The 23,651-nt window shown below is 47.1% G+C and overlaps 1 protein-coding gene across 1 annotated transcript; it reads left to right on the plus strand.

Annotated features, from left to right (window-relative positions):
• Window positions 1–1,529: 1,529 nt before the first annotated feature.
• On the plus strand, window positions 1,530–23,617 carry RAB7B (RAB7B, member RAS oncogene family). The gene is made up of 6 exons (XM_081193575.1): window positions 1,530–1,760; window positions 15,437–15,498; window positions 16,935–17,061; window positions 18,562–18,777; window positions 21,906–22,031; window positions 22,849–23,617. The coding sequence occupies exons 2-6, from the start codon at window positions 15,446–15,448 to the stop codon at window positions 22,927–22,929; spliced, it is 603 nt and encodes a 200-aa protein (XP_081049701.1). The 5' UTR covers window positions 1,530–1,760; window positions 15,437–15,445; the 3' UTR covers window positions 22,930–23,617.
• The last annotated feature ends 34 nt before the right edge of the window (window positions 23,618–23,651 follow it).

Raw genomic sequence — 23,651 nt, forward strand, 5'->3', positions numbered from 1 at the left:
TCAATTTCCAGGTAAAGGAAGCTGGCAAAATATGTACGTAAATAAAAGACAGTTTTCCAAAGGTTCACAACTATGGGAGAGGTGTCTTGGAACATGGTAGGAACTTCTCAGGTGTAAAGGAATCTGCTTAGTAATCAAGTGCCTCAGACATGAAGCCACTCCTTTCTTCAGTAAGCACTGAAGTAGATACCTGCAGAACTTGTTTGTTATCTACTGTTGTTAGAATCTGTGTTTATGGCTGCCAACCAACCCAAAAATGTGCAGAAATCAGCAGATGGAGCTTTTCGTGGCACAAAGCTAAAAGTGACCATCTTGTTGCTTAGTCTGTTTCCTATATCACTGAAGAACCACATTGGTTCTCAGATATATGGGCTAATACCTCAGTATCCGACCTCTGAGAATGCTCCTGTTCTTCTAAAGTTATGCAGAATTAACAGGACTGGAACAAAATGTACACTGCAAGAGAGCAGTATTTTGGGAGAAAGGGAGTAACAGCGGCAAAAACAGAGTGAAAGGGATTTCTCCTCTTCCCAAATGTCAAGCTGATCCAGTGCCTCCTGGTGCCACCTTCAGGGAAAGAGACATAGCTCAGAGGCAGAGCTCATTCTTTGCATTCATAAAGTCCCAGTTCAGTTCCTGTCACATACAGACAGGATAGATCCAGGCTGCCAGTCAGTGTGGGTGAGGATGAACTAAACGGAACAGTTAGCATCCTATGGTCCTGTGGCCATTGGGGTTATCAGCTACTTATTAAAGCAAAACAAAAAGCAGGTCTGGCAATGGTGGAAACTGTAAACTGGATCTCTTCTGAAAATTAGGAAATGCAATGCTAGAGTGTCAGGGCAGGAGTCAGACACACATCGCTCAAAAGAGCAGTGGAGTTTTATTTTTAAAAGACAGCTTTTCCACTGTACAATGGGAAAAACCCAGAAGAAACATGGGAGGATTACAAAAGGAGGTGATAGCATCTGGACACCCCTGTCTCACCTCTAATAAATATGAATGAATGAACTATGGCTATACTACAATAAATGACCCATCTGGAAGCACCCCAAGAATGATGAAGTATGGTTCACTTCAAGGTCTACTGTTTGCAGACTTGAGGAACGAGCAGGTGAAAAAAACAAAACTGAACGATTTAAAAAATTGAAGTATTACAAGGACTAACACCCAGGAGAAACGAACCTAACCTGTGTGTGGACTGAACCACTCCACGCTCAAATCCATTTACACCAGAAAGTAGCGCATACTGTTCTTTTGCGGCATCTCTCTCTCCCCCCCCCGCCCCCCCCGCTCACTTTTCTTACTGCATTCTTAGCTTATGCAGTCACCGCTGGACAATTTCCAAGCTGGATCCTTAACCATACTTAATACCAAGAAAGCTCCAGAGAGTGGGAAAAACTTCCGAGCAAACTTGCTTATTCCCCTATGCTTTGCACTCTGCAGACTTTGGTGCGCGTCTCTCAAACTCTCAACCCTCTTGCAAACTCTTGTCATGTTTGGACGGCCTCTTTCTGCCTCAGCCCTCCCACTGGGGTGGGGGCTGGGAGGAAAGAGAAACGGGAGAAAAAGAAGACCCACGCTCGAGGGATCTGCGGTGGGAAGCAATCCTGCTCTGAACTCCTTCTGTCCTTTCTTCAATCCCCCTCCCCAAAGGCGTTTCTTCTGCGCGCTCTCGGGAGGTGCCGCGAGGAGTTTCCACGGGCAGCAGACCTCGCAGCTCTGCAAAAAAGCCGGGTCACGCCGGAGGAGGAAGACCAGTAAGTCCCCTTTCTTGTTGTCCTCTAGTTATGTAAGCCTCCTTTCGAAACGGTTCGTGTGGCAGATGGCAGGAGATCCACTGGGATCCACAAGTTAAGTGCCCAGCTGCTGCGCAGGCGGATTCATTTGCAACGCCGAACTTGAAGCACAAAGAAGGGGTGAGATTCGTGGCTGAGCAGGCAGAGAGAGAACCGGCTCAGAGCTGGGTGAACTTCTCTAAGAAGTTGACGGAGGAGATCTAGGGAGGTTGCATGGGGAGATCTACCCCAGCATGTGGAATAGGTGATCGGGGAAGAAAGAGCGGCTGTCTCTTCTTCCGCTTCTCCACCGCTCATAGCAGAAAAATCCTTAGACGTGGAGCAGAGGGGTAAGTATTAGGTTCCACTGAAGCACTCCTTCGTGCCTGGGACAACTGCTTTTGGAAGATCTCATTCTTTGTGACTCACCGAATAGAGGGGAATTGAACAGGGCTGGGCCTGCTGCTCATGCGAGCTGCATCTTAACAACAAAGGATAGTTTTAAGGCGGGGGTGCGGGAACAACACTAGGGGAAAATGTAGGGATCTGAGCCCAGTGATCAACTTTCGCAACTGGCGTTCTGGGCAGGAGCTGGGCTGCATCTGAGCGGGTGCAGCACAATGGGCTGAATAGGCCCAAGGCTATTTCCAGGCACTGTCTGGGTGCATATTGAGTCACAAATAAAGCCACAGGAGGGTGGCACACATAATCTGCCCCGGGACTTATGCTGAGAAAGTGCGGGCTGCAAGAGCAAGTGATCATTGTTCCATTTAATAAGGAACATGGGCAGTGGCGTAGCAAGGTCAGGTGGTGCCTGGTGCGGAAAATTTATTGCCAACCCCCCCACACACTGAAATGATTAAAAAAAGGAAAAAATAAGATGCTTATCAGTGGCATAGTTAAGGCATTTGCTTTCAGAAAAAGAAGTGATTTTGGGTTGCCAGGTTTTGTTTTGCTGTTTCTGCGACTTTCACCAAAGCTGCATAACAACTGAGGCTAAAAGACTAATTAAACTGAGGTGTCAAGACTAATTAAATTTCATGGTGCTTCTGACAAGGCATGTCTTGGATTGCGCCATAGGCAAGTTAAGCTTTTCCAACCACACCTCTGTGCCAGGGAAACCAATTGCCTGATTCATACCTGTGTGTCATGTGGCTGTGTTAAAGGCAGTCAGTGCAAATGGGGAAAAAGAAAGAAAGAGAAACTGGCATTGTTCATTGCTTTCTTTGAAACAAACACTGTGCGTGAACAGTGGCATTTATCCCCATTTTACAGATGCGGGAACTTAAAAAAGTTAGAAATTTGTTGTCCAGGAAGCCATAGCTGTGAAATTAGGGAAAGAGCAAACAATTCAAGCAGGAGAGATAGGGAGGGAAGACAGGGTTCCAGATTGCAAAAGAGCATGGAGCACCTGCACCTTTGGTAAATCCATCTTCTCTATAGTTATTAAAGGTGCAAGAGCCCCGTCCTCTTTTCCATCCTAACAGCAAGATATTTCTTGGGATGAGAAGCCTAATGGAGAAGCACAGGTACAAATGCACTGCTGGAAAGAGGAAGCCTATTCTGTCTGCTGCTACAGAGCCCCCCAACCCCCTAATAACTTCTATACGTCACTCAACCCAAGGGGGAAAGTTGGCCTGTATATGCAGCCAGCACAGCATAATCAAAAACAGTACAGTATATGACTGCTGAAATTAGAATCCCATGTTTCTCCTGGCAAGGCTGCTGTTCCTTTTATAGCGGCATATATAATAGAAACACAGGAAGCTGCTTTATAAAGAGTTGGACCACTGGTCCATCTTGCTCAGCAGTATTCCTGACAGCAGTACTCCATGATTTCAGCCAAGGGGACATTCCCAGGCCAACCTTAAAATGCCAGTGATTCAACCTGAGACCTTCCGAATGCAGAGCCGGGGCTAAGCCTTCCTCTGACACAACACATAATGTACAGTGGTACCTCAGGTTAAGTACTTAATTCGTTCCGGAGGTCTGTAGTTTACCTGAAACTGTTCTTTACCTGAAGCACCACTTTAGCTAATGGGGCCTACCGTTGCCGCTGCACCACCGGAGCACGATTTCTGTTCTCATCCTGAAGCAAAGTTCTTAACCTGAAGCACTATTTCTGGGTTAGCGGAGTCTGTAACCTGAAGCATATGTAACCTGAGGTACCACTGTATAGTGATACATGATCAGATCACTGTGTAGCCATATCAACAAGATCCACCTCTCTTGCATTTCTGCCTGTTGTGCAGGTGTTTGGGCATACACAAAAAGCTGGCCATATAAACACACTCATGTGTGTATAACCACACAAAGGAAAAAAGACTAGATAAGATCTCTGTAGCTTTGGTATCTCTCATGCAGGTATGAAGATCTTAACAGACAGGGCCCTTCTCAGCTGACACCTGCACAACATAAACATACAGAGATGACTTTTGTTTCTTTCATTCTTTGTATTTCATCCCCCACCCCATCTGTTTCCCTTTTGGAAACAGATAATAACAGGTGCAGCTTTTCCTGGCATGGAAATGCAGCACTGGTGAAACCTTCACCTATTGTACTTCTGCACGTTTTTAAATTGCATTTATATCCTGTTTCTTCTCCAAGGACCTCAAGGTGATGTACATGGTTCTTCCCCCCCCCCCCCCAATTTAATCCCCACAACAGCCCTGTGAGGTGAGTTAGGCTGAGAAGCAGGGTCTGATCTTGGGATTCAAAACCTGGTCTCCCAGGTCCTAGTCCAACACTGTAACCACTATACCACACTGTCTCTTCAGAACTTCATTTTGACGTTGCTAGGATCTAATTACACACTGAATACAAAGTTCTGTAACTGGTCTGAAGGCTAACATCTGGAGAGCCACAGGTACTCACCATTGCACTAAACACAGAATTTGTAACTTTTTTCAGTCAAAACATGCACAGCTGCATGTGCAATGGAATTATGGCAGATGTAATATATATTGTCAGAAGTTGCAAAAAAAAATCTTTCTGGATGGAAGTACTGAACATTATACAAATAAGTACAGGTTGTGCTCTCCCAAGTAACCCTAAAACAACTCTTCTTCTGATAGCGTGCTCTAAGGGCATTAATACTGACTTACAGCTTATTACTTAACGACAGCAAAACTGTGTTGCACAAAAATGGAAAAATAAAGATCCCTCTACCATAACCGGCTAATGAAAACCTGACAAACTATAGTAATGATGAAAAATGCAATTCATAATAATCAAGAAAACAAACTTATTGAGAAATGGGTTTTGGTTTAACATATCTGGAATAAATGATGATATATTTCCTTTTAATCTATCCATGACACTATATTGTCATGAATATATGTTATATTATCCTCCCCCCACCAAATGCCAGTTTCTTTCTTTTCATTTCCATTTTATTTTTATTTTTTTAGTAAACAAGATTGTCTGTTTTATAAATAGATCTGCCAACGAATTGTAACTCTATAACTATTATTATTATTATTATTATTATTATTATTATTATTATTATTATTATTATTAAAGCTGGGGGAGAGAGCTAGTATCCCTACATGGAACTGGCCTAAATGAGAGGGAGAAGCATGCCAGAGACAAAAGGAGTTTGTATCCAGTTCTATGTAAATCCCATTGGTAACAATTGTGACCTTGTGGGAAGGCTGAATCTACCCACGTAACAAATGACTGGGTTGTCGTTGCCAAACATTGTCTGGAGCAGAAGTGGTGGGTGAAATTTGAGCAATGTCATGGGTTGCTGTAGCAGTTATATTTGGAAAAATAGCCCTGTGAGGTGGTGACGAGGATGATGATTTCTTCATAATGAAATAACAGCACAGTTTCCTGCTGCCATTATGGGTCTCCTTCTTTTGAAATCCAAAGTGAGTCAGCTGCTTGTGTTTGGAAGATCTCACTCATCATAAGATTGGCAATTTGGTGGACTCCTAAGCCTGTGTTGTGCTTATTATGGTCTAAGGCAGGGCTGGAGAACCTGTGTCCCTCCAGTCGTTACTGGGCTTCCATCTGCCCCAGAAGTAGCTGACAGTCAGCTAGAATGGAAGGTATAGTGCAGCAATACGTGGAGGTCACAGGTTTCCCCCTCCTGAAGTAGGGTAAATGGCTAACAGAGTTTCACTTTAAGTCCATGTGACATTCACTGCAAATCCTGGATGTGTGGGGTTACCTATGCCCTTGCTTGCTCCAGCGCTTCCTTCTTGCAGCCCACTAGATCCTTAGCACTGTGATATTGTTGCTGCTAGCTGGCGCTCTCAGGGCCTAGCAAAATGTCAACCTAGAGCCATCATGCTGCTGCTGCTGTTGTTGTTTAGTTGTTTAGTCGTGTCCAACTCTTCGTGACCCCATGGACCAGAGCACGCCAGGCACTCCTGTCTTCCACTGCCTCCCACAGTTTGGTCAAACTCATGTTTGTAGCTTCGAGAACACTGTCCAACCATCTCGTCCTCTGTCGTCCCCTTCTCCTTGTGCCCTCCATCTTCCCCAACATCAGGGTCTTTTCCAGGGAGCTTTCTCTTCTCATGAGGTGGCCAAAGTATTGGAGTCTCAGCTTCACGATCTGTCCTTCCAATCATGCTGCTACCAGCCTGCATTTGATTTCCCCTATAATCTACAGTGTAAAATTGGAAGAGAAACCACATGACATGACATCACACCCAACCCTTTACAATCAGAACCCAATGAATTAGTGGGAAAGGCAGGGAGAGCATGATATGACATGGCGGTTGTTGCTTGTTTTTTTTGTTTTTAAGAAAACCCAAAAGTTCCAAGGGAGATGTGAGTCCCTGCCAGCCACAGTTGTCTTTGCAGGCTTTTACTGCACAGATTTAGTGGTGGAGAAGGTGCCTGAGGGAGGGGTGCGGTTGCTGCATTGAGAAAACAGCTGGATGCCCTGAAGGTCTTTTTGTGGGGAAAAAAATCTGAGAATTAGTGCAGGCAAGTCAGAAACCTTTAGGTCATTTCTCCCATTCCTACATGCTTGAAAGGGTCTGTATTCAATGTAGTGCTCCGTAACTGTCATGCTTGTGCAAGGATTTATACTTGTACAACAGGACTTTTCCTCCCTCTCCTCCCCCTGTGTGCCTCCAAATTTGTTCTGAGTTTCTCCCCAAACCTCTGGAGCAGATTTGGGAAGGGTATGGGCCTGGGGCATGTGGGGAAGGGGGAGAAGAGGGCAAGAACCAGGCAGAGGGTCTTCTCGGTCATCCGCCCTGTGGAATACCCTCCCATCAGATGTCAAGGAAATAAACAACTACCTGATCTTTAGAAGACATCTTTTAGAAGGCAGCCCTGTTTAGGGAAGTTTTTAAAGTTTGATGTTTTTAATATTCTGTTGGGAGCTGCCCAGAGTGGCTGGGGAAACCCACCCAGATGAGAGGGATATAAATAAATTAGTAGTAGTAGCAGTAGTACAGTGGTACCTTGGTTCTCAAACTTAATCTGTTCCAGAAGTCAGTTCCAAAACCAAAGCGTCCCAAAACCAAGGTGCACTTTCCCATAGAAAGTAATGCAAAATGGATTAATCCATTCCAGACTTTTAAAAACAACCCCTAAAACAGCAATTTAATATGAATTTTACTATCTTGCGAGATAGTATTATTGATCCATAAAATGAAAGCAATAAACAATGTACTGTACTATTAAATAAATAAAACAGTATTGTAGATGATTAAAAAGTAAAATTAAAAAAAAATCTTATCTGCACAGATGATAGTCATTGTTTGGATGGGGGCTTTTATCCATTTCCTCAGTCACTCAATCAATCAATCAATCAATCAATCAGTAGCTTAACTGGGATCCACACAGTCACAAAAACAAATTAACTGAAAAAGCCTCAAAACAAAAAACACAAAATAAATAGCAAAAACAAAAGCACCAAATATAAGCTCCAAATATCACCTCAGAACACTGCAATCGGAAATGGAAGGCTTGAATTATAGGGGGGGCGCAAATTAGCAGCACAACAGGAAACACAGGGGGACTCAAAACGGAGCACGTTTGGCTTCCAAAAAAAAAGATCGAAAACTGGATCACCTACTTCCAATTTTGCAGTGTTCGGGTTCCAAGTTGTTCATGAACTAAGCTGTTCAAAAAACTGAGGTAGCAGATGGTTACTTAGCTCTACGTTGTATGCAAGCCGTTGTTCCCAAACCCTTCCACAAAGTGAAAATACTCCACTCACTTGTTATCTCTAATGCATCTTTATTGGGGCTTTAAATTTCCTCCCTTGTTTCAGAAAAAAACACAAAATAGAGCCTTGGGCAACAGGCAGACAAATGGAAGTTCATGCCATGGATAGAAGACTGTGCAGTTTTTGACATGAGCAGTGATGCACCCAGAGAGAAAGGCTTTGCTCAGTGATGCTGAGTGGGGTGTCCCTTGCCTGCAGCACCAACACTAATAGGCTTGTTCAGAGCCATTTTCGTGTCAATAGTCTCCTTGTCAACTGTATGTGAAGGATGCTCCCGGTACCTTCTCCTTTCACTGCTGCAGAGAGTACTGCATAAATGTGGGAATTATTGGAGGGAGGAGGAGGGCAGATGGGAACAAAGACACAAATGCACAGTACTTATGCTCCCCTCATGGGTGGCTTACAACACAAATATAAAAAAATAAAATACAGATTTTAAAAACTGCAAAATATAAAGCTCCATAAAACTAAAAAGCTAAAACAGCAGCAAATAAACTCAGCAAAACTTTTTTTTAACAAAAAAATTATACAGATTTTATAATAGATGCCAGGAGGCCTGGGAAAATGAGAAGGAACTGGAATAGGCATCAAGTAGGAGCCAGGTGAGTCTCCGAAGGGAAAGCATTCTACAGCTGAGATGCCCCCTTGGAAAAAGCTCCACACCTCACTTGGTGGGGACACTGGAATAATTTACTGGGGTTTGTGAATCTAGAAAACCTGTTAGGCATTGTCAGGGGTTTAGGAGCAGAGGCAAGGGCAAGGGAGGAAACAGAGAGCGAAGGGGAGGAGGCAGAAGAAAAGATGAGTGATGACGACGACCCAAGATCTCCGAGTCTTTCCAGTGAATCAGAGGATTCACAGAAAGGAGCACCAGTGGCCAGGGCAAGGGGGGAGTTGAGGGGGGCACCCCAGGAAGATAGAGCCAGAGGGGACTCAGAGGAGAGCAGTTGGAAATCGGGACCAGCGTCACCGCTAGGGAGCAGGGAGGAGGAAGGGAGCCAGGGGGCAAGCGCTGGCAGCTCACCACAGGAGGGAGGGCATGAGTCAGGAGTGGCCACACCTCCATCGGGGAGCGAAGAAACGGTTAAGCGGAAAGTGGAAGGTTGGGCGCGCGCGCCAAGTTCAAATGCAGAGGAAGGCGGCGCAGTAAGCAGCCCGGAAAGGGAGCCAGGTCCTAAAGCCCGGCGCAAGGAGGCAGGAGGGTCCGGGTCAGCGTCAGAAGAATCCCGGAAGGAAGAAACCCCGGGGGGCAGAGGGACCCAGAGGAGAACAGTCAGGCGGAAAAGGTGGAGCAGGGCTAGGATATTAAGTTGGTGCACAAGGGGCGGAGAATCAGACGGAGCTTCGCCGATCTAGCTACTAGACGTAGAGTTGCACGCAGCAGCTTGAAAATGGAAACTGTAACTCAATAAAGACTTTTACTTAATGATCGCTGGCTAGCGTGATCCTCTGTGAGCTAGGATCTTCGAGCAGCTCTGACAGTAAGCTCCGTCTCCCAAGTGTGGGCATCTACAGCCTCGAGGAGGGGAGAGAAGCAGGTGCCTACCAGCGAGCTCACGAACGGCAGCCGACATGACGGCTGAGCAGCAGATAGAGGAACTCAGAAAAGCAGTGTCACAACTGAATGCAGAGGCTCTCGCATCCCGGAAGAGAGAGGAGGAGGCAGCTGCCGCCTGCAGGGATCTCCAAGTCAGGTTAGACGTGCTTACAAAGCAGACACCCAGACAGGAGGGAATTGGGTTGGCGAGACGTACAGGCGGTCTGGTCTCTCACTTCGATGGGAACCTGCAACAGTATCCCAACTTTAGAGCAGATGTACTGTGCGCACTGCAACTGCTGAATAAAGACTTTAGAGATGAGCAAGAGATGGGGGTGCTAAAGCATGGCTGCGCAATCTATGGAGAGATAAGGATCCGGCGCTCCAAGATGCGGATGCCTTTATTAAAGCGATGGATGGGTGTTTTTTATCAAGCATTGACGTGGATCTTGCCCGGAAGGAGGTGCATGGACTAAGGCAAGGGAGGGCCAGCGTAAGGCAATATCATGCCCGCTTTTTCGCTTTGGTCAGTGCCCTGGAATGGGACAGAGATTCGGCCCCTGTGAGAGACCTCTTTTGGGAGGGGCTGCACAGCTCGATTAAAGATGAGATCGCGAGGGGGGAGCGACCCCGGACCACCCAGGAGGTCGTTCAGAGGGCACTGGCAGTGGGGGTGCGGCTGGAAGAATGTCCGTGGAGCAGGGACGAAGGGCGCGAACCAGCCAGGGGCCCCTCCTTCCTTCCCAGAGACGCAGCGCGGGCGCAATCCACGCCTCCACCACCCTATGGAGGTGGGAGGTGCAAGGGCTCAGTCAGCAACCAGAGCCCTAGCACCGGCAGCAGTGAAAGCGAAGCCTCCTAGAGGGAACAGGAAGTGTTACGTCTATGAGGAGCCAGGGCACATGGCGAAAGAGTGTCCCCAGAGGCCCCACAAGCTCACTGCAGCCTCAGCAATGGTGACTGCAGCGACGCAGCAAGGTGGACCACAGCAGGGAAACGACGCAGTCTGGCTGGAGGAAGAGGCACTGGGGCCCAGCCAGACGTGTTAGTGACGCAGTCCCCAGAGATTTTACAGCCCGTGAACCCCCTCCCGCCCAAACCAGTAGTGAGGCTCACCGCATCTCTCCAGCTGCCCAATGGCATCACCATGGACGTGCCAATCACCGTGGACTCGGGCAGCAACGCGGACTTTATAGGGCAGGACTTTGTCGACAAACACGCTATACAGTTGCTGCCGGCCACACTGCCCCTGCAGGTTGTCACGGTGGATGGCAGGGAGCTGCTAGGGGGGCAAGTGGTGAAGCAGACGCCACCGATGGTGATGCGACTTGGGAATCACAGAGAAGTCATCAGCTTCAATGTCACTCAGCTATCGGATACGCCCATTGTATTGGGAATGAGTTGGCTGGACAAGCACAGCCCAACGCTGGCTTGGTACCAGAGGCAGCTGATCTTCGGCTCTTCCTTTTGTGCTGAACACTGCATCGTGCCCCGGCAGGAAGGAGAGGAAGAGGAGTCACAGCTGCTGCTAGGCACGCTGCAAGCGATTCCCCACAAGTACGCAGAATTTTTGGAAGTTTTCTGCGAAAAGGAGGCGGACAGACTACCCCCTCACAGACCATATGACTGCAAAATTGACCTGCTGCCGGGGGCGGCGCTGCCTAAAGGGAAACTGTATTCCATGTCAGAGGACGAACTGCAAGAACTCAAGGAGTTCATAGATCATAATTTGGAGCGCGGTTTCATCCGAGAGTCCAAGGCAGCGGGGGGCAGTCCTGTATTCTTTGTTAAAAAGCGAGACACGCCCCAAAAAAGACTGGTCGTGGACTATCGCATTTTGAACAGTGGGACCAAGCCATCGGACTTCCCCATGCCCCGAATCGACGACCTCCTAGCGAAGGTGCGGAAGGGAAAAGTGTTCACCAAGTTGGACCTGCGAGGGGCGTACAACCTCATTCGCATGCGGGAAGGAGATGAGTGGAAGACGGCCATGTTCACGCCACTGGGGACCTACGAATATAGAGTTATGCCTTTTGGATTGCAAAATGGCTCCCACGTTTTTCAAGCTTTCATGCATCACGTGTTGGCGGGACTTCTCTACAAGACGTGCGTCTGTTTCTTAGATGACATCCTGATCTTTTCGGAATCGCAGCAGGAGCATGACGGGCACGTCAAGGAAGTGCTGAGCAGGCTAAAGCAACATAGGCTCTACGCCAAGCTGGAGAAGTGCCAATTTGACGTGACGGAGGTGGACTTTCTGGGCTACAAGCTGTCTGACAAGGGGCTCGCCATGGACAGCGCCAAGGTTCGAGCGGTGTTGGATTGGAAGAGTCCACGCAACCGGAAGGAGGTCCAACGGTTTGTCGGCTTCGCGAACTTCTATCGCAAGTTTATCAAAGGCTTCGCTATGCAGACAGCGGCCATCACAGACACGCTTAGCTCCAAGAAAAAGAAGTTCGTTTGGACAGAGCAGGCGGAGCAGTCCTTTCAGGCGCTCAAGCGTCTCTTCGCGTCGGAAGAGCAGCTGCTTCATGTCAACCCCAGCAGGCCGATGAGGGTGGAGACAGACGCCTCGGACAGAGCCGTGGGGGCGGTCCTGCTGCAGAAGGACCAGCAGGGGGTGTGGCGACCGGGAGCGTTTTACTCCAGGAAGCTCAGCAAGTCCGAGCAGAACTACACCATCTGGGACAGGGAGTTGCTGGCCATTCATACAGCGTTCAAAGCGTGGAGGCACTTCCTGATCGGCGCCAAGCACACGGTGCAGGTTTGCACGGACCACAAGAATCTGGAGCACTGGCGCACGGCACAGTTCCTAAACCAGAGGCAGATACGTTGGGCTGAGTTCTTTGCGAACTTCGACTTCCGCATAGAGTATGTCCCGGGGGACACTAACATCATGGCGGACGCCCTCTCCCGTAAGCCACAGTATCTGGAGGACGCAACGCCAGCGGCCGCCATGCACATCTTCGCACCAACAGTGTGGGCGTGCGCCGCGGCCACCGTGGACCTGGAGGCGGTGCGACGAGCATTGCAGGATGACTCCTTCGCGCAAACAAAGATGGCGGAGGTGCAAAGGGGCAAGGCTGCGGCCGACGGTTTCCAGCTACGAGATGGATTGCTCATCCGTAAAGGGGCCATCTACGTGCCGGGAGACGACCTTCGCGCCAAGGTGCTGCAGCAGCTGCACGACGCGCCCACGGCCGGGCACTTTGGCAAGGAGAAGACGGTGGAATTAGTAGCCAGGGATTTCTGGTGGCCTGGAATGAGAGGGGAGGTCGCAGACTACGTGGCGAGGTGCGACACCTGCCAGAGGGCCAAGCCAGTGCACAGACCGCCGGCCGGACTGTTGGAACCGCTGCAAACTCCGGTCGAACCTTGGGAGAGGGTGGCTCTGGACTTTGTCACAGATCTGCCCAGCTCGAGAGGCAAGACGGCAGTGCTGGTGGTGGTGGACCTGTTTTCCAAGATGGCACATTTCATTCCGTGTGCGAAGGTGGCCACGGCGGAGCAAACCGCCAAACTTTTCATAGACCACGTGTTCAAGGTTCACGGTCTGCCACGGTCTATTCTGTCCGACCGGGGGCGGCAGTTCATCTCGAATTTCTGGCAGAAGCTGATGGGCTTCCTGAACGTCAAGATCAACCTGGCGTCGGCGAGACACCCGCAGACCAACGGGCAAGCGGAGCGGGTCAATGCCATCATGCAGCAGTACCTGAGATGTTATGCAAATCAACAGCCTGCGACGTGGGTGGATTACCTGCCGCTTGCCGAGTTCGCCTACAACAACACGAAGCACGTGTCCACGGGGGTCACGCCGTTCTTCGCCAACAATGGGAGGCACCCCAGAACCTTCCCGGGACTGGAAAGAATGGGGGAGGGGGAGCCGCAGACAGCAGATGCGTTCGCCTCGGAGCTGCAGGAAGTCCACGATCAGCTGAGGCGCCACCTGGAGCTGGCCAAACACGCATACAAGGTACAAGCGGACAAGCACAGAAGGGTTGGCGAAGAGCTCCACGTGGGAGACTGGGTCTGGTTAGCAGCCCACGCAGTGCCGGCCAGGTCGTTGGCCAAGAAGAAACTAGGGCATAAACAACTGGGGCCCTACCAAGTCGAAGAGCAGGTCAACCCGGTAGCTTTCAGACTGGCACTTCCGGAGGGTTCCAGAATGCATCCGGTGTTCCACAGATCGGTGCTCACTCCCTACAAGGCACCGCACAGGTTCCAAGAACCCGGAACGGCGCCGAGTCCGGTCAGAGACAGAACAGGGCACGCGGGAGTGGCACAGAAGGAGCGCATCAACGAAGTCACGGAGATTTTGGACTCCAGATGGGGGGAGGAGGGGGTAGAATACTTTCTCGCCAAGGAGGGCACCCCGGCCAGTGCGAACAGCTGGGTGCCGGGCTACGCTTTGGACGAACCTCTACTCAAAGACGAGTTTCACGCCCTCTTCCCACATAGACCAATGCCAGCAGACTTTTTCGACGACTGGCTTTTCACGCCCACGCTTTCGGCCAGCACTTTCCGGGGGTTCAACTCGGACGAGGACCCGACACAAGACGTACGTTCCCCGGAGGGGTCACCCTCGGGATCTGCATCAGAACCCTCGTATTGGTGGGACGATCGACCAGAGGAGCAGTTCCGCAGAAAGTGGCTGGAAGGCCCAGGACGAGCAACGCCGCCAGGAGGAAGTGAGGGAGAGACGGACATGGACGTTTTCGGGGACGACCCTGGTTTCGAGCACGGCGGCACAGAGATGGAAGCGGAGGTGACCGTCGTCGATGGGAGCAGGGAGGAAGACCCGGGAGCCTTCAGATGGAGGCCCGCCACGGGAAGCGAACGATATCCGACATTCGTCCCTTTGCAACAGCAGCACCCAGTTCCAGCACCGGAAGGAGGGGAGGGGGGAATGGGGGGCTTCGAGGGGGGGATGGATGTCAGGGGTTTAGGAGCAGAGGCAAGGGCAAGGGAGGAAACAGAGAGCGAAGGGGAGGAGGCAGAAGAAAAGATGAGTGATGACGACGACCCGAGATCTCCGAGTCTTTCCAGTGAATCAGAGGATTCACAGAAAGGAGCACCAGTGGCCAGGGCAAGGGGGGAGTTGAGGGGGGCACCCCAGGAAGATAGAGCCAGAGGGGACTCAGAGGAGAGCAGTTGGAAATCGGGACCAGCGTCACCGCTAGGGAGCAGGGAGGAGGAAGGGAGCCAGGGGGCAAGCGCTGGCAGCTCACCACAGGAGGGAGGGCATGAGTCAGGAGTGGCCACACCTCCATCGGGGAGCGAAGAAACGGTTAAGCGGAAAGTGGAAGGTTGGGCGCGCGCGCCAAGTTCAAATGCAGAGGAAGGCGGCGCAGTAAGCAGCCCGGAAAGGGAGCCAGGTCCTAAAGCCCGGCGCAAGGAGGCAGGAGGGTCCGGGTCAGCGTCAGAAGAATCCCGGAAGGAAGAAACCCCGGGGGGCAGAGGGACCCAGAGGAGAACAGTCAGGCGGAAAAGGTGGAGCAGGGCTAGGATATTAAGTTGGTGCACAAGGGGCGGAGAATCAGACGGAGCTTCGCCGATCTAGCTACTAGACGTAGAGTTGCACGCAGCAGCTTGAAAATGGAAACTGTAACTCAATAAAGACTTTTACTTAATGATCGCTGGCTAGCGTGATCCTCTGTGAGCTAGGATCTTCGAGCAGCTCTGACAGGCATATTTTTATTTTATTTTAAAAATGGACCCAAGTGTTAAGGGACAGTCTTAATTAAAGAGTCTCATCCAAGGAGAAGCAAGGATACTTCATTTACAGTGACACAAAAGGCAGTTGACCAGTCGGACGCCTGGACTTCTTTGCTGGCTTCTGCTATCCTGAGTATGGAGCATATATAGCACTGTGATGATTCACGATACAAGATGTTGACAAATGTCTTTTTTCTTCCTTCCCTTTAGGCTCCATTTATGAATTCAACTAAGAGAGTGGATTTGAAACTAATAATTATTGGCACTTTAGGGTAAGCAGTATTCTTTGCTTTTGGAGTTTGAAAAGGCAGTTTGAAGAGATGTTCTACTTCTCCACATAAGCACTGTAATAGTGTTGTTGTTTTTTAACACCTTGGGTGTTAATACTGTTCATTTTGTTATGTTGATTTTAGTTCTATTTCTCCACACACCCTCCAAGAAGCCAAGGAGAGCATTTGATTCTCCTACTCCCATTTTATCCTCCCAATGACTCAGGGAGGTGGGCTAGGCAGAGAGTTGGCAATGGTCCAGGCCACCCATTACTAAGTGTGGATTTGAATTTGGAACTCCTATGTTGGCTTTCCCAGCTAGAAATGTTACAACGCTTCGTGGCATTTTTAATCCCTATCATTAGAGACCTCTACCAATTTGACAATGGCAGTGATCTCCTGGCTTTCAACAGTGGAGCTCACTAAGTTCTGGGAGATAACTATCATAACCATATCATAACAGCAATCATGCCGTGCTATATTGTTGTGAGAAATACCTCTCAGAAATCTTATCAGAAGAGTCTTTACAATGGATATCAAGTTTAGGAAAAAGGTATATGCACCGTAGTTGTCCTATTGGAGTTAATATCAGATCAAAGCAAACTTGCTGGTTTTAAGAGAAATAGCACACCACAAGTGTCCATCTTTGCTATTGTTCTGGTCTAATTGCACTAGAAATGTACTGATGATGATACGGTATGAGGGAGTGTCAACAGGACAAAGATCAAGACAAGCTAATTTTCTTAATTTTACAGATGAAATTTTTTAACTGTTTACCATATCAAACATCAGGACTCCCATACTTTCCTCTACACATAGGCCAATGATAGGGATGATGAGAGTTACAGTCCAGCAACATCTGGAAGCTCACAGGTTCCAACAGTCTTCCCCTAGACAGTCATATTTTTAGATAGTTAAGTCCAGAAAAAGAAGAGAATGGGGGGAAATGCAGGCTAAAGAAATTTATACTCTGGAGAGTTAAGATCAGCCTGCAGAACAGACTACAAAAATCAATAGATGCAGCACTGAGACAATGACACAATGCCAGCATTGAGCACAAAGACTAATTGAACAGTGTTTTATTACATCTAGTAGTCATAAGTCTTTGGTTTGAACAGGGGATATATTAGCGACTCCCTCCAGTTTCATCTATTCAGGTGAAGCAGACCATCAATGGCCATCTTCACCTAGTTCTGGCCTGCAGCCCACACTCCAAAAAAATAATACTTTGCATCTTTTGTTTTTTAAAAAGACTTTTATCCCAAGTATTTTACAGGAGAGATTCAAGGCAGCTAGCAGTCAAGCACACAAGTAGTAAACATAGAACAATCTACAATTCAACCAAATGTTAAATCAAACTTTTAGCATAAAAATCAGGAAACTATTAGAAAGCAGTCATCAGAATTAATTCATTGCATGTGTTTCTTACTTCACCCTAGTGTAGGGAAGACCTCTCTCCTCCACCGGTATGTTCACAAGAAGTTTTACGAAGACTACCGAACCACTCTGGGAGCTAGTATCCTGACTAAAATGGTAGTTGTGGACAGCAGCCCGCTGAAATTGCAGGTGAGAGATACCTTGAAGTAGAAGTGCTTGGTTTTACACACATCTAGCAGTGCTAGAGACGCGGGTGGTGTTGTGGGTTAAACCACAGAGCCTAGGACTTGCCGATCAGAAGGTCGGCGGTTCGAATCCCCACGACGGGGTGAGCTCCCATTGCTCGGTCCCTGCTCCTGCCAACCTAGCAGTTTGAAAACACGTCAAATTGCAAGTAGATAAATAGGTACCGCTCCGGCGGGAAGGTAAATGGCATTTCCGTGCGCTGCTCTGGTTCACCAGAAGTGGCTTAGTCATCCTGGCCACATGACCCGGAAGCTGTACGCTGGCTCCCTTGGCCAATAAAGCGAGATGAGCGCCGCAACCCCAGAGTTGGTGATGACTGGACCTAATGGTCAGGGGTCCCTTTACCCTTTACTTTAGTAGTGCTCAGAAATGGCAGGTGCTGTATGCTCCTTTTGATTGATTGATTGATTGATTGATTGATTGATTGATTAAAAAGATTCCTATACCGCATTTCAGCAGAGCTTCCAGGGTAGTTTACAAAGAAGATTATACGCAAATAAAATACAAATAGCAAATTAAAATATCCAAGAATACATAAAAAGCCCGGGGAATTAAAAATGTCTTCACCTGGTGCAAGGCAGGCCTTTCTGCAGGAGGAATTTCACAAACGGGGCACCAGCGCACTCTCGGGTCACCACCTCTGAGTACTTCACAAGGATTGATTTTGTAGATACTGAACAATTCATCCTTCATGGGTGTCCCGGGGGTGGGAGTGACATTATTTGCAATGTAATAGAATTAAGCCATATAATACATTGAATTTAAATGGGAGGGACATCATCTTACACACCCAATGGCCTGTGCAAAAAAAAAAAGTACACAGTGTGATGCCAAAATGTACAGTGGTACCTCGGGTTACATACACTTCAGGTTACATACGGTTCAGGTTACAGACTCTCCTAACCTAGAAATAATACCTCGGGTTAAGAACTTTGCTTCAGGATGAGAACAGAAATCGTGCTCCGGTGGTGCGGCAGCAGCAGGAGGCCCCATTAGCTAAAGTGGTGCTTCAGGTTAAGAACAGTTTCAGGTTAAGAAAAGACCTCCGGAACGAATTAAGTACTTAACCCGAGGTAACACTGTATACAGTGACAAGGCCAGATGCCCCTTGGAGTACAGAGTATTCCATAATCTGGGGGTCACCACAGAAATGGCTCTGTCACAGACAGCCCATGAACTTTACAGAGTGGTGGAAGTGCCAGATCTATGCAGGAGGGAGCTCTCTGTCAGATATTTGGGGCCCAAGCCATCTAGGGCTTGATAATGCTAGTATTGCTGTGTTCCATTTTGAAACAGTTTTATGTCTTTTAAAATTGCAGTAGTCCAAAGCAGGGGAAAGTTTGGGAAACACTGAGCTGGAAGAACCTGTCATTGTGGATGAAAGTATCTGTAGCGGTTCAGAGGTTGCTAACGCTAATGCCTGTATATTCGTCCTCCTTTCAGATTTGGGATACTGGAGGGCAGGAACGATTCCGGTCCATGGTATCCACATTCTACAAAGGCTCTGATGGCTGCATGCTGGCCTTTGACGTCACGGACATGGATTCCTTCCAGTCCTTGGATGACTGGAGAGAAGACTTCCTACAGAGGGTCATTCCAATGGAGCAAGGCTTCCCTATGGTTGTGCTGGGGAATAAAATTGATCTGAAGGACCGACAGGTAGGAGAAGGAATTGTGAGGGAGAAGGGCTAAGCTAGAGCTCTCAATGTATTTTAAAACTCTTTGAATCAAGAATGGAGAGGAGAATTCCTTATGCTAGAGAATGGCGTGAAAAGAATGCCCAGTCAGTGAGAGGTTGATCCAGCAGTTGCATTGCTTTAGATTTCTGTAACTTGTCCCATTGATTCCAGTGGAATTTAATTGTGAAGACCATTCTATGATTCAGTGATCCTCATATTGTTCTGTGCAACTCCTGTTGGCAGACTAGGAAACAGCAGGATCTAATAGCACAACATAATCTCTTGTGAGTGACCCTTACAGAATTTCTTCCCTAATGGTACTCCACATGCACACCTGAAACTCAACACATTTCTTGCACAGCACTGCAGTGCTACACTAGCCATGAGGGAAGTTCCCAGGTTTTTTATTTTTAAAAATTGAAAATGATTTTTTAAAAGCCATGTAAATATATATATTTTCAAATATATAGACATGATCAATTACATGAAAGTATAGAGAAACGTAACATTTACTCAAATTCAGAGAAAAAGGAAAGCAAGCTACATAAATATTTTTATTATATGGGGAGGAGAGAGAAATTAACAAGTAGTAGGGGTATTTGTGCTTACTACTCAAACCTTTTGCCAGGACTACATTAATATATATATAATATATATATATATATATATATATATATATATATATATATATATATATATATATGCAGGTTTTGGTGTTTTCGGGTATCTTCCCGTGTAAGAGTTGGGGTGTCTAGGCGACGTTTCGACGAGGTCTCACTCGTCATCTTCAGGCTGGTGCTTTCGGCTTCTTGTTACTAGAACAGAGCAGGATCTCAGTGTTTGAGTTCCTATAAATACTGTTGAGGGGGTGTGGTGTATAGCCTCCAACGTTCTGGGCAGAGAGGAAGTTCCCAGGTTATTGTGCCTTTTCTTCTTTTGTTCATTAATTACTTGAGGGATATCTTGAGTGATTTCTTGAGTGATATTCTGAGTACCACTTAGGAGGGTCATTAGGTGTGGATTAGTTGCTAAAGCTTTCGTGTCTTGACCTCTTGAGCTTGTGAAGAGTTTTTCTGAGTTTTTCTGAGAAGAGTTTTTCTGAGAAGATGGCTGTACTGCACTTAGTTGTGCTCTGGCTTGGCTTCGTGTATAGGGGCGAGCTGTGGTTTTGTGCCCTGTGCCAGCCAGATCTGTGTAGGGATTGCAGGGGGGTGCAGCATCCAGAGGTGCCACTATGGTTTGGCTACTGGATGGTGTCTGTAATTTATCTGTGGAGAGGGTCTGGGTTTGGGTCTGGTGTGGTTGATTGGAGATGGCGTTCTGTGTGCCTCTGGTTCTGGTGTCGGTTTTTGTGGGGAGGGCTAATTTCCAGATGTCTGGCAGGCGGGACGTGTCGTCACGCTTGTTCATGTTGTGAGGGTGTTTCTCTATCTCGATGGCTTCCATGATTATTCTCTTGTGGTGATGTTCCATGTTAAAGAGCAATTTGGAATCTGCAAAATTAATTTCGTGTCCTGTTTCTTTCATGTGTTGGTAAAGAGAGGAAGTTTTTTCTTCTTTTTTGACGGCATTCTTGTGTTCTGCGATACGTGCATTTATTCGTCTGTTTGTTTGTCCAATGTACGTGGCTGGGCAGACTTTGCAGGGTATTTCATAGACTATATTTCATAGAGAATAATCATGGAAGCCATCGAGATAGAGAAACACCCTCACAACATGAACAAGCGTGACGACACGTCCCGCCTGCCAGACACCTGGAAATTAGCCCTCCCCACAAAAACCGACACCAGAACCAGAGGCACACAGAACGCCATCTCCAATCAACCACACCAGACCCAAACCCAGACCCTCTCCACAGATAAATTACAGACACCATCCAGTAGCCAAACCATAGTGGCACCTCCGGATGCTGCACCCCCCTACAATCCCTACACAGATCTGGCTGGCACAGGGCACAAAACCACAGCTCGCCCCTATACACGAAGCCAAGCCAGAGCACAACTATTTGCAGTACAGCCATCTTCTCAGAAAAACTCTTCACAAGCTCAAGAGGTCAAGACACGAAAGCTTTAGCAACTAATCCACACCTAATGACCCTCCTAAGTGGTACTCAGAATATCACTCAAGAAATCACTCAAGATATCCCTCAAGTAATTAATGAACAAAAGAAGAAAAGGCACACTAACCTGGGAACTTCCTCTCTGCCCAGAACGTTGGAGGCTATACACCACACCCCCTCAACAGTATTTATAGGAACTCAAACACTGAGATCCTGCTCTGTTCCAGTAACAAGAAGCCGAAAGCACCAGCCTGAAGATGACGAGTGAGACCTCGTCGAAACGTCGCCTAGACACCCCAACTCTTACACGGGAAGACACCCGAAGACACCAAAACCTGCATATATATATATATATACACACACACATACACACACACATACACACACACACACACACACACACACACACACCACACACACACACATGCATGCAAGCCTTTAGGCTGTAACTTTCATTAGCCCCAGTTCTCAATGCATTTTCAGTATATTTACAGATCATCACTGTCAATAAGTGTCAGCATACATATTAGTGGTGTTTTTTAATTTTTTATAAAGCTGCTGGTATTTATGTACTCATTTGCCAGCTGTCCAGGAACAAGGATTCATGTTGATGACATGATTAGGGCTATGAATTGGGGCAGCTAAATATGAGTCACCACTAAAGCCTAATTCTTGTTAGTAGAAGTTAAGAACCCTTTGGAGATTGAGACTTATCAAGAGCTCAGCCAGTTGCACATGGGTGAATCATGGGGCAGGGGAGTTTCCACACCTTGTTCCACATCATAATGTGAGAAGGCAACAGAAAAGCTAACACTTCCGAGCCAAGTGGCAGTCTTTTGTATCAACCCCACTTCCTTGCAAAAGTTGAATTTTCATAATAAAGATGGAGTGATTGAGAAATGTCCTGCACATTGCTTGCACAATGATTGTGTGACACACAACACGATCTAACCGCCCTGTAAACAAATCAGTATGAATGTTCAAGACACTGGTTGTTTGGAAGCAACCTAAGATCACCTAATCGAATCCCTTCCAATTTTGTCTTGCAGGTGTCCAAGGAGGCAGCTTTATCCTGGTGCAAAGAAAAGGACATTGCGTATTTTGAAGTAAGCGCCAAGAATGATATCAATGTAGTTCAGGCTTTTGAGACCCTGGCAAGACAAGCACTATCGAGGGTGAGTAGCAGCCTTGTCCATAAGAAATAGCAGTCTTTCATCGACATCAAACATGTTGCATGTGAAGCAAACAGCACCCCCTTGTGATCATTTCCATAAAATCAAAGGAGGAGCAAAGTTTTGGGTCTGGCTAATGTGTGATTTTTAAAGTTTTGGGCTCACATATTTTCGCTTGCAGGTCTTCTCCCAAGTGCAGTGCAGTTCAGCTTTCCCCTTCCAGAGTGTCTGATTCTGCACTGAAACCAAAACAGGTGCAGTGAGAGCAATATAGTATAAAAGTAAAGGCATGTGTTTATCATTTTATTTACTTTTTAGAATGCTACAGTTTGCAAAAGAGAAGCCACAATACCTCTTAAAAATCTGATTTTTGTGGAGAATAGGAATTGCATGTGATTGTGGATTTATAGGTACAGTACTCTCACCATATATATAATATGATGTTGCAAAAGGGGTGAGATTTTTATGACAATAAATATAGAGATTCCCAACCACAGAACTATGATAAACTGAAAACCTTACATCAAAACCAATTTCTGCCCATAAGACAGTTGTGCATCAAAGAGTTCTCTGGGTGTTGTTAATCTTGAAGCATGTGGGATGAGATTGCTGCCTCTGACCACAAGGTGTTGCCACTTCTTCAGGTTAAGACACAGAGAAAGGAGAACAAAAGGAATTTTTTTATGCCAAGATTTTGGTTCCCAAGTACTGTACCGTTCTGACTAGGGATGACCCTTACCATATAGGAACTCAGCTATTTTGTTATCTTTTGTTTTGCCTTGTTTTCATAAACTCATACTGGGTTATGTTTTTCTTTTAGTACAACGGGATCATCGAGAACTACCTAACTGATTCTATAAAGCTCACTCCTGAAGACCAGCCCAGGACAAAATGTTGCTGAGATGTCATTTAGAAAGTGATGACTTTTCTACTTCATCCAAGTCCAAGGCTTGATGTGTGGAAGAACTGCTGAAGTCTCTCTTGAGTCTTGCCCATCAGGGTTGGAGGAAGAACTGAAGGGAACACCCCCCCCTCCAATTTTCCAGCAAAGATGGGCATTACTGGCCATTACTGAGCATGCAGATGGAACTCAGCCTGAAGCATTAGGGTTACATTAGCTCAGCAAAATTGAACTGTGGTTCTGGATCCCTTTATTCACAAATTTCTAAGATGCCACTGTGGTGCTTGGACTTGTTCTTCAAAGTACCTCCAGAAAATAACTTGATTTGTCTGTTCTCAGTTTAATGCTGTCTCCCATGTTTTATCGTGGTCTGTTAGTAGGCAGCAGTCAGTCTCTCGATCTTCAGCCTTTGGTATCTTACCTGCTAATACAGCACATTCCTGAACGAGAGCTCAACATAGCACAATATGAGCCAAAGCACAGATCTCAGTGCCCACTTAGTATGTATAGATTGAATTTACATCAGAAATGCAAAACATTCATGTTTGTTCACCCAATGTGCAATAGCAACAGCTGTGTGAAGGTGTTACTATAGGCACAGACCTTTTTAAAAAAAGTAATTTTCAGAACATAGACTTTTTGTATTTGCCAGAATACTCCCAAATAATAAAAGCCTTTGGGTCCCCCCCCCCTCTCTCTCTTTTTTGCATTTTCCATTTACT

Source organism: Podarcis bocagei, assembly GCF_964188305.1.
Source record: "Podarcis bocagei genome assembly, chromosome: 5".
NCBI classification, from domain to species: domain Eukaryota; kingdom Metazoa; phylum Chordata; class Lepidosauria; order Squamata; family Lacertidae; genus Podarcis; species Podarcis bocagei.

What these genes read in the sequence shown, in the direction of transcription:
- RAB7B (XM_081193575.1), top strand. Translation starts at nt 15,446, where the DNA reads ATGAATTCAACTAAGAGAGTGGATTTGAAACTAATAATTATTGGCACT. An exon ending in ATAATTATTGGCACTTTAGG is followed by an intron (nt 15,499 to 16,934) that starts GTAAGCAGTATT and finishes ACTTCACCCTAG; the next exon opens with TGTAGGGAAGACCTCTCTCC. An exon ending in CAAGACAAGCACTATCGAGG is followed by an intron (nt 22,032 to 22,848) that starts GTGAGTAGCAGC and finishes TTTTTCTTTTAG; the next exon opens with TACAACGGGATCATCGAGAA.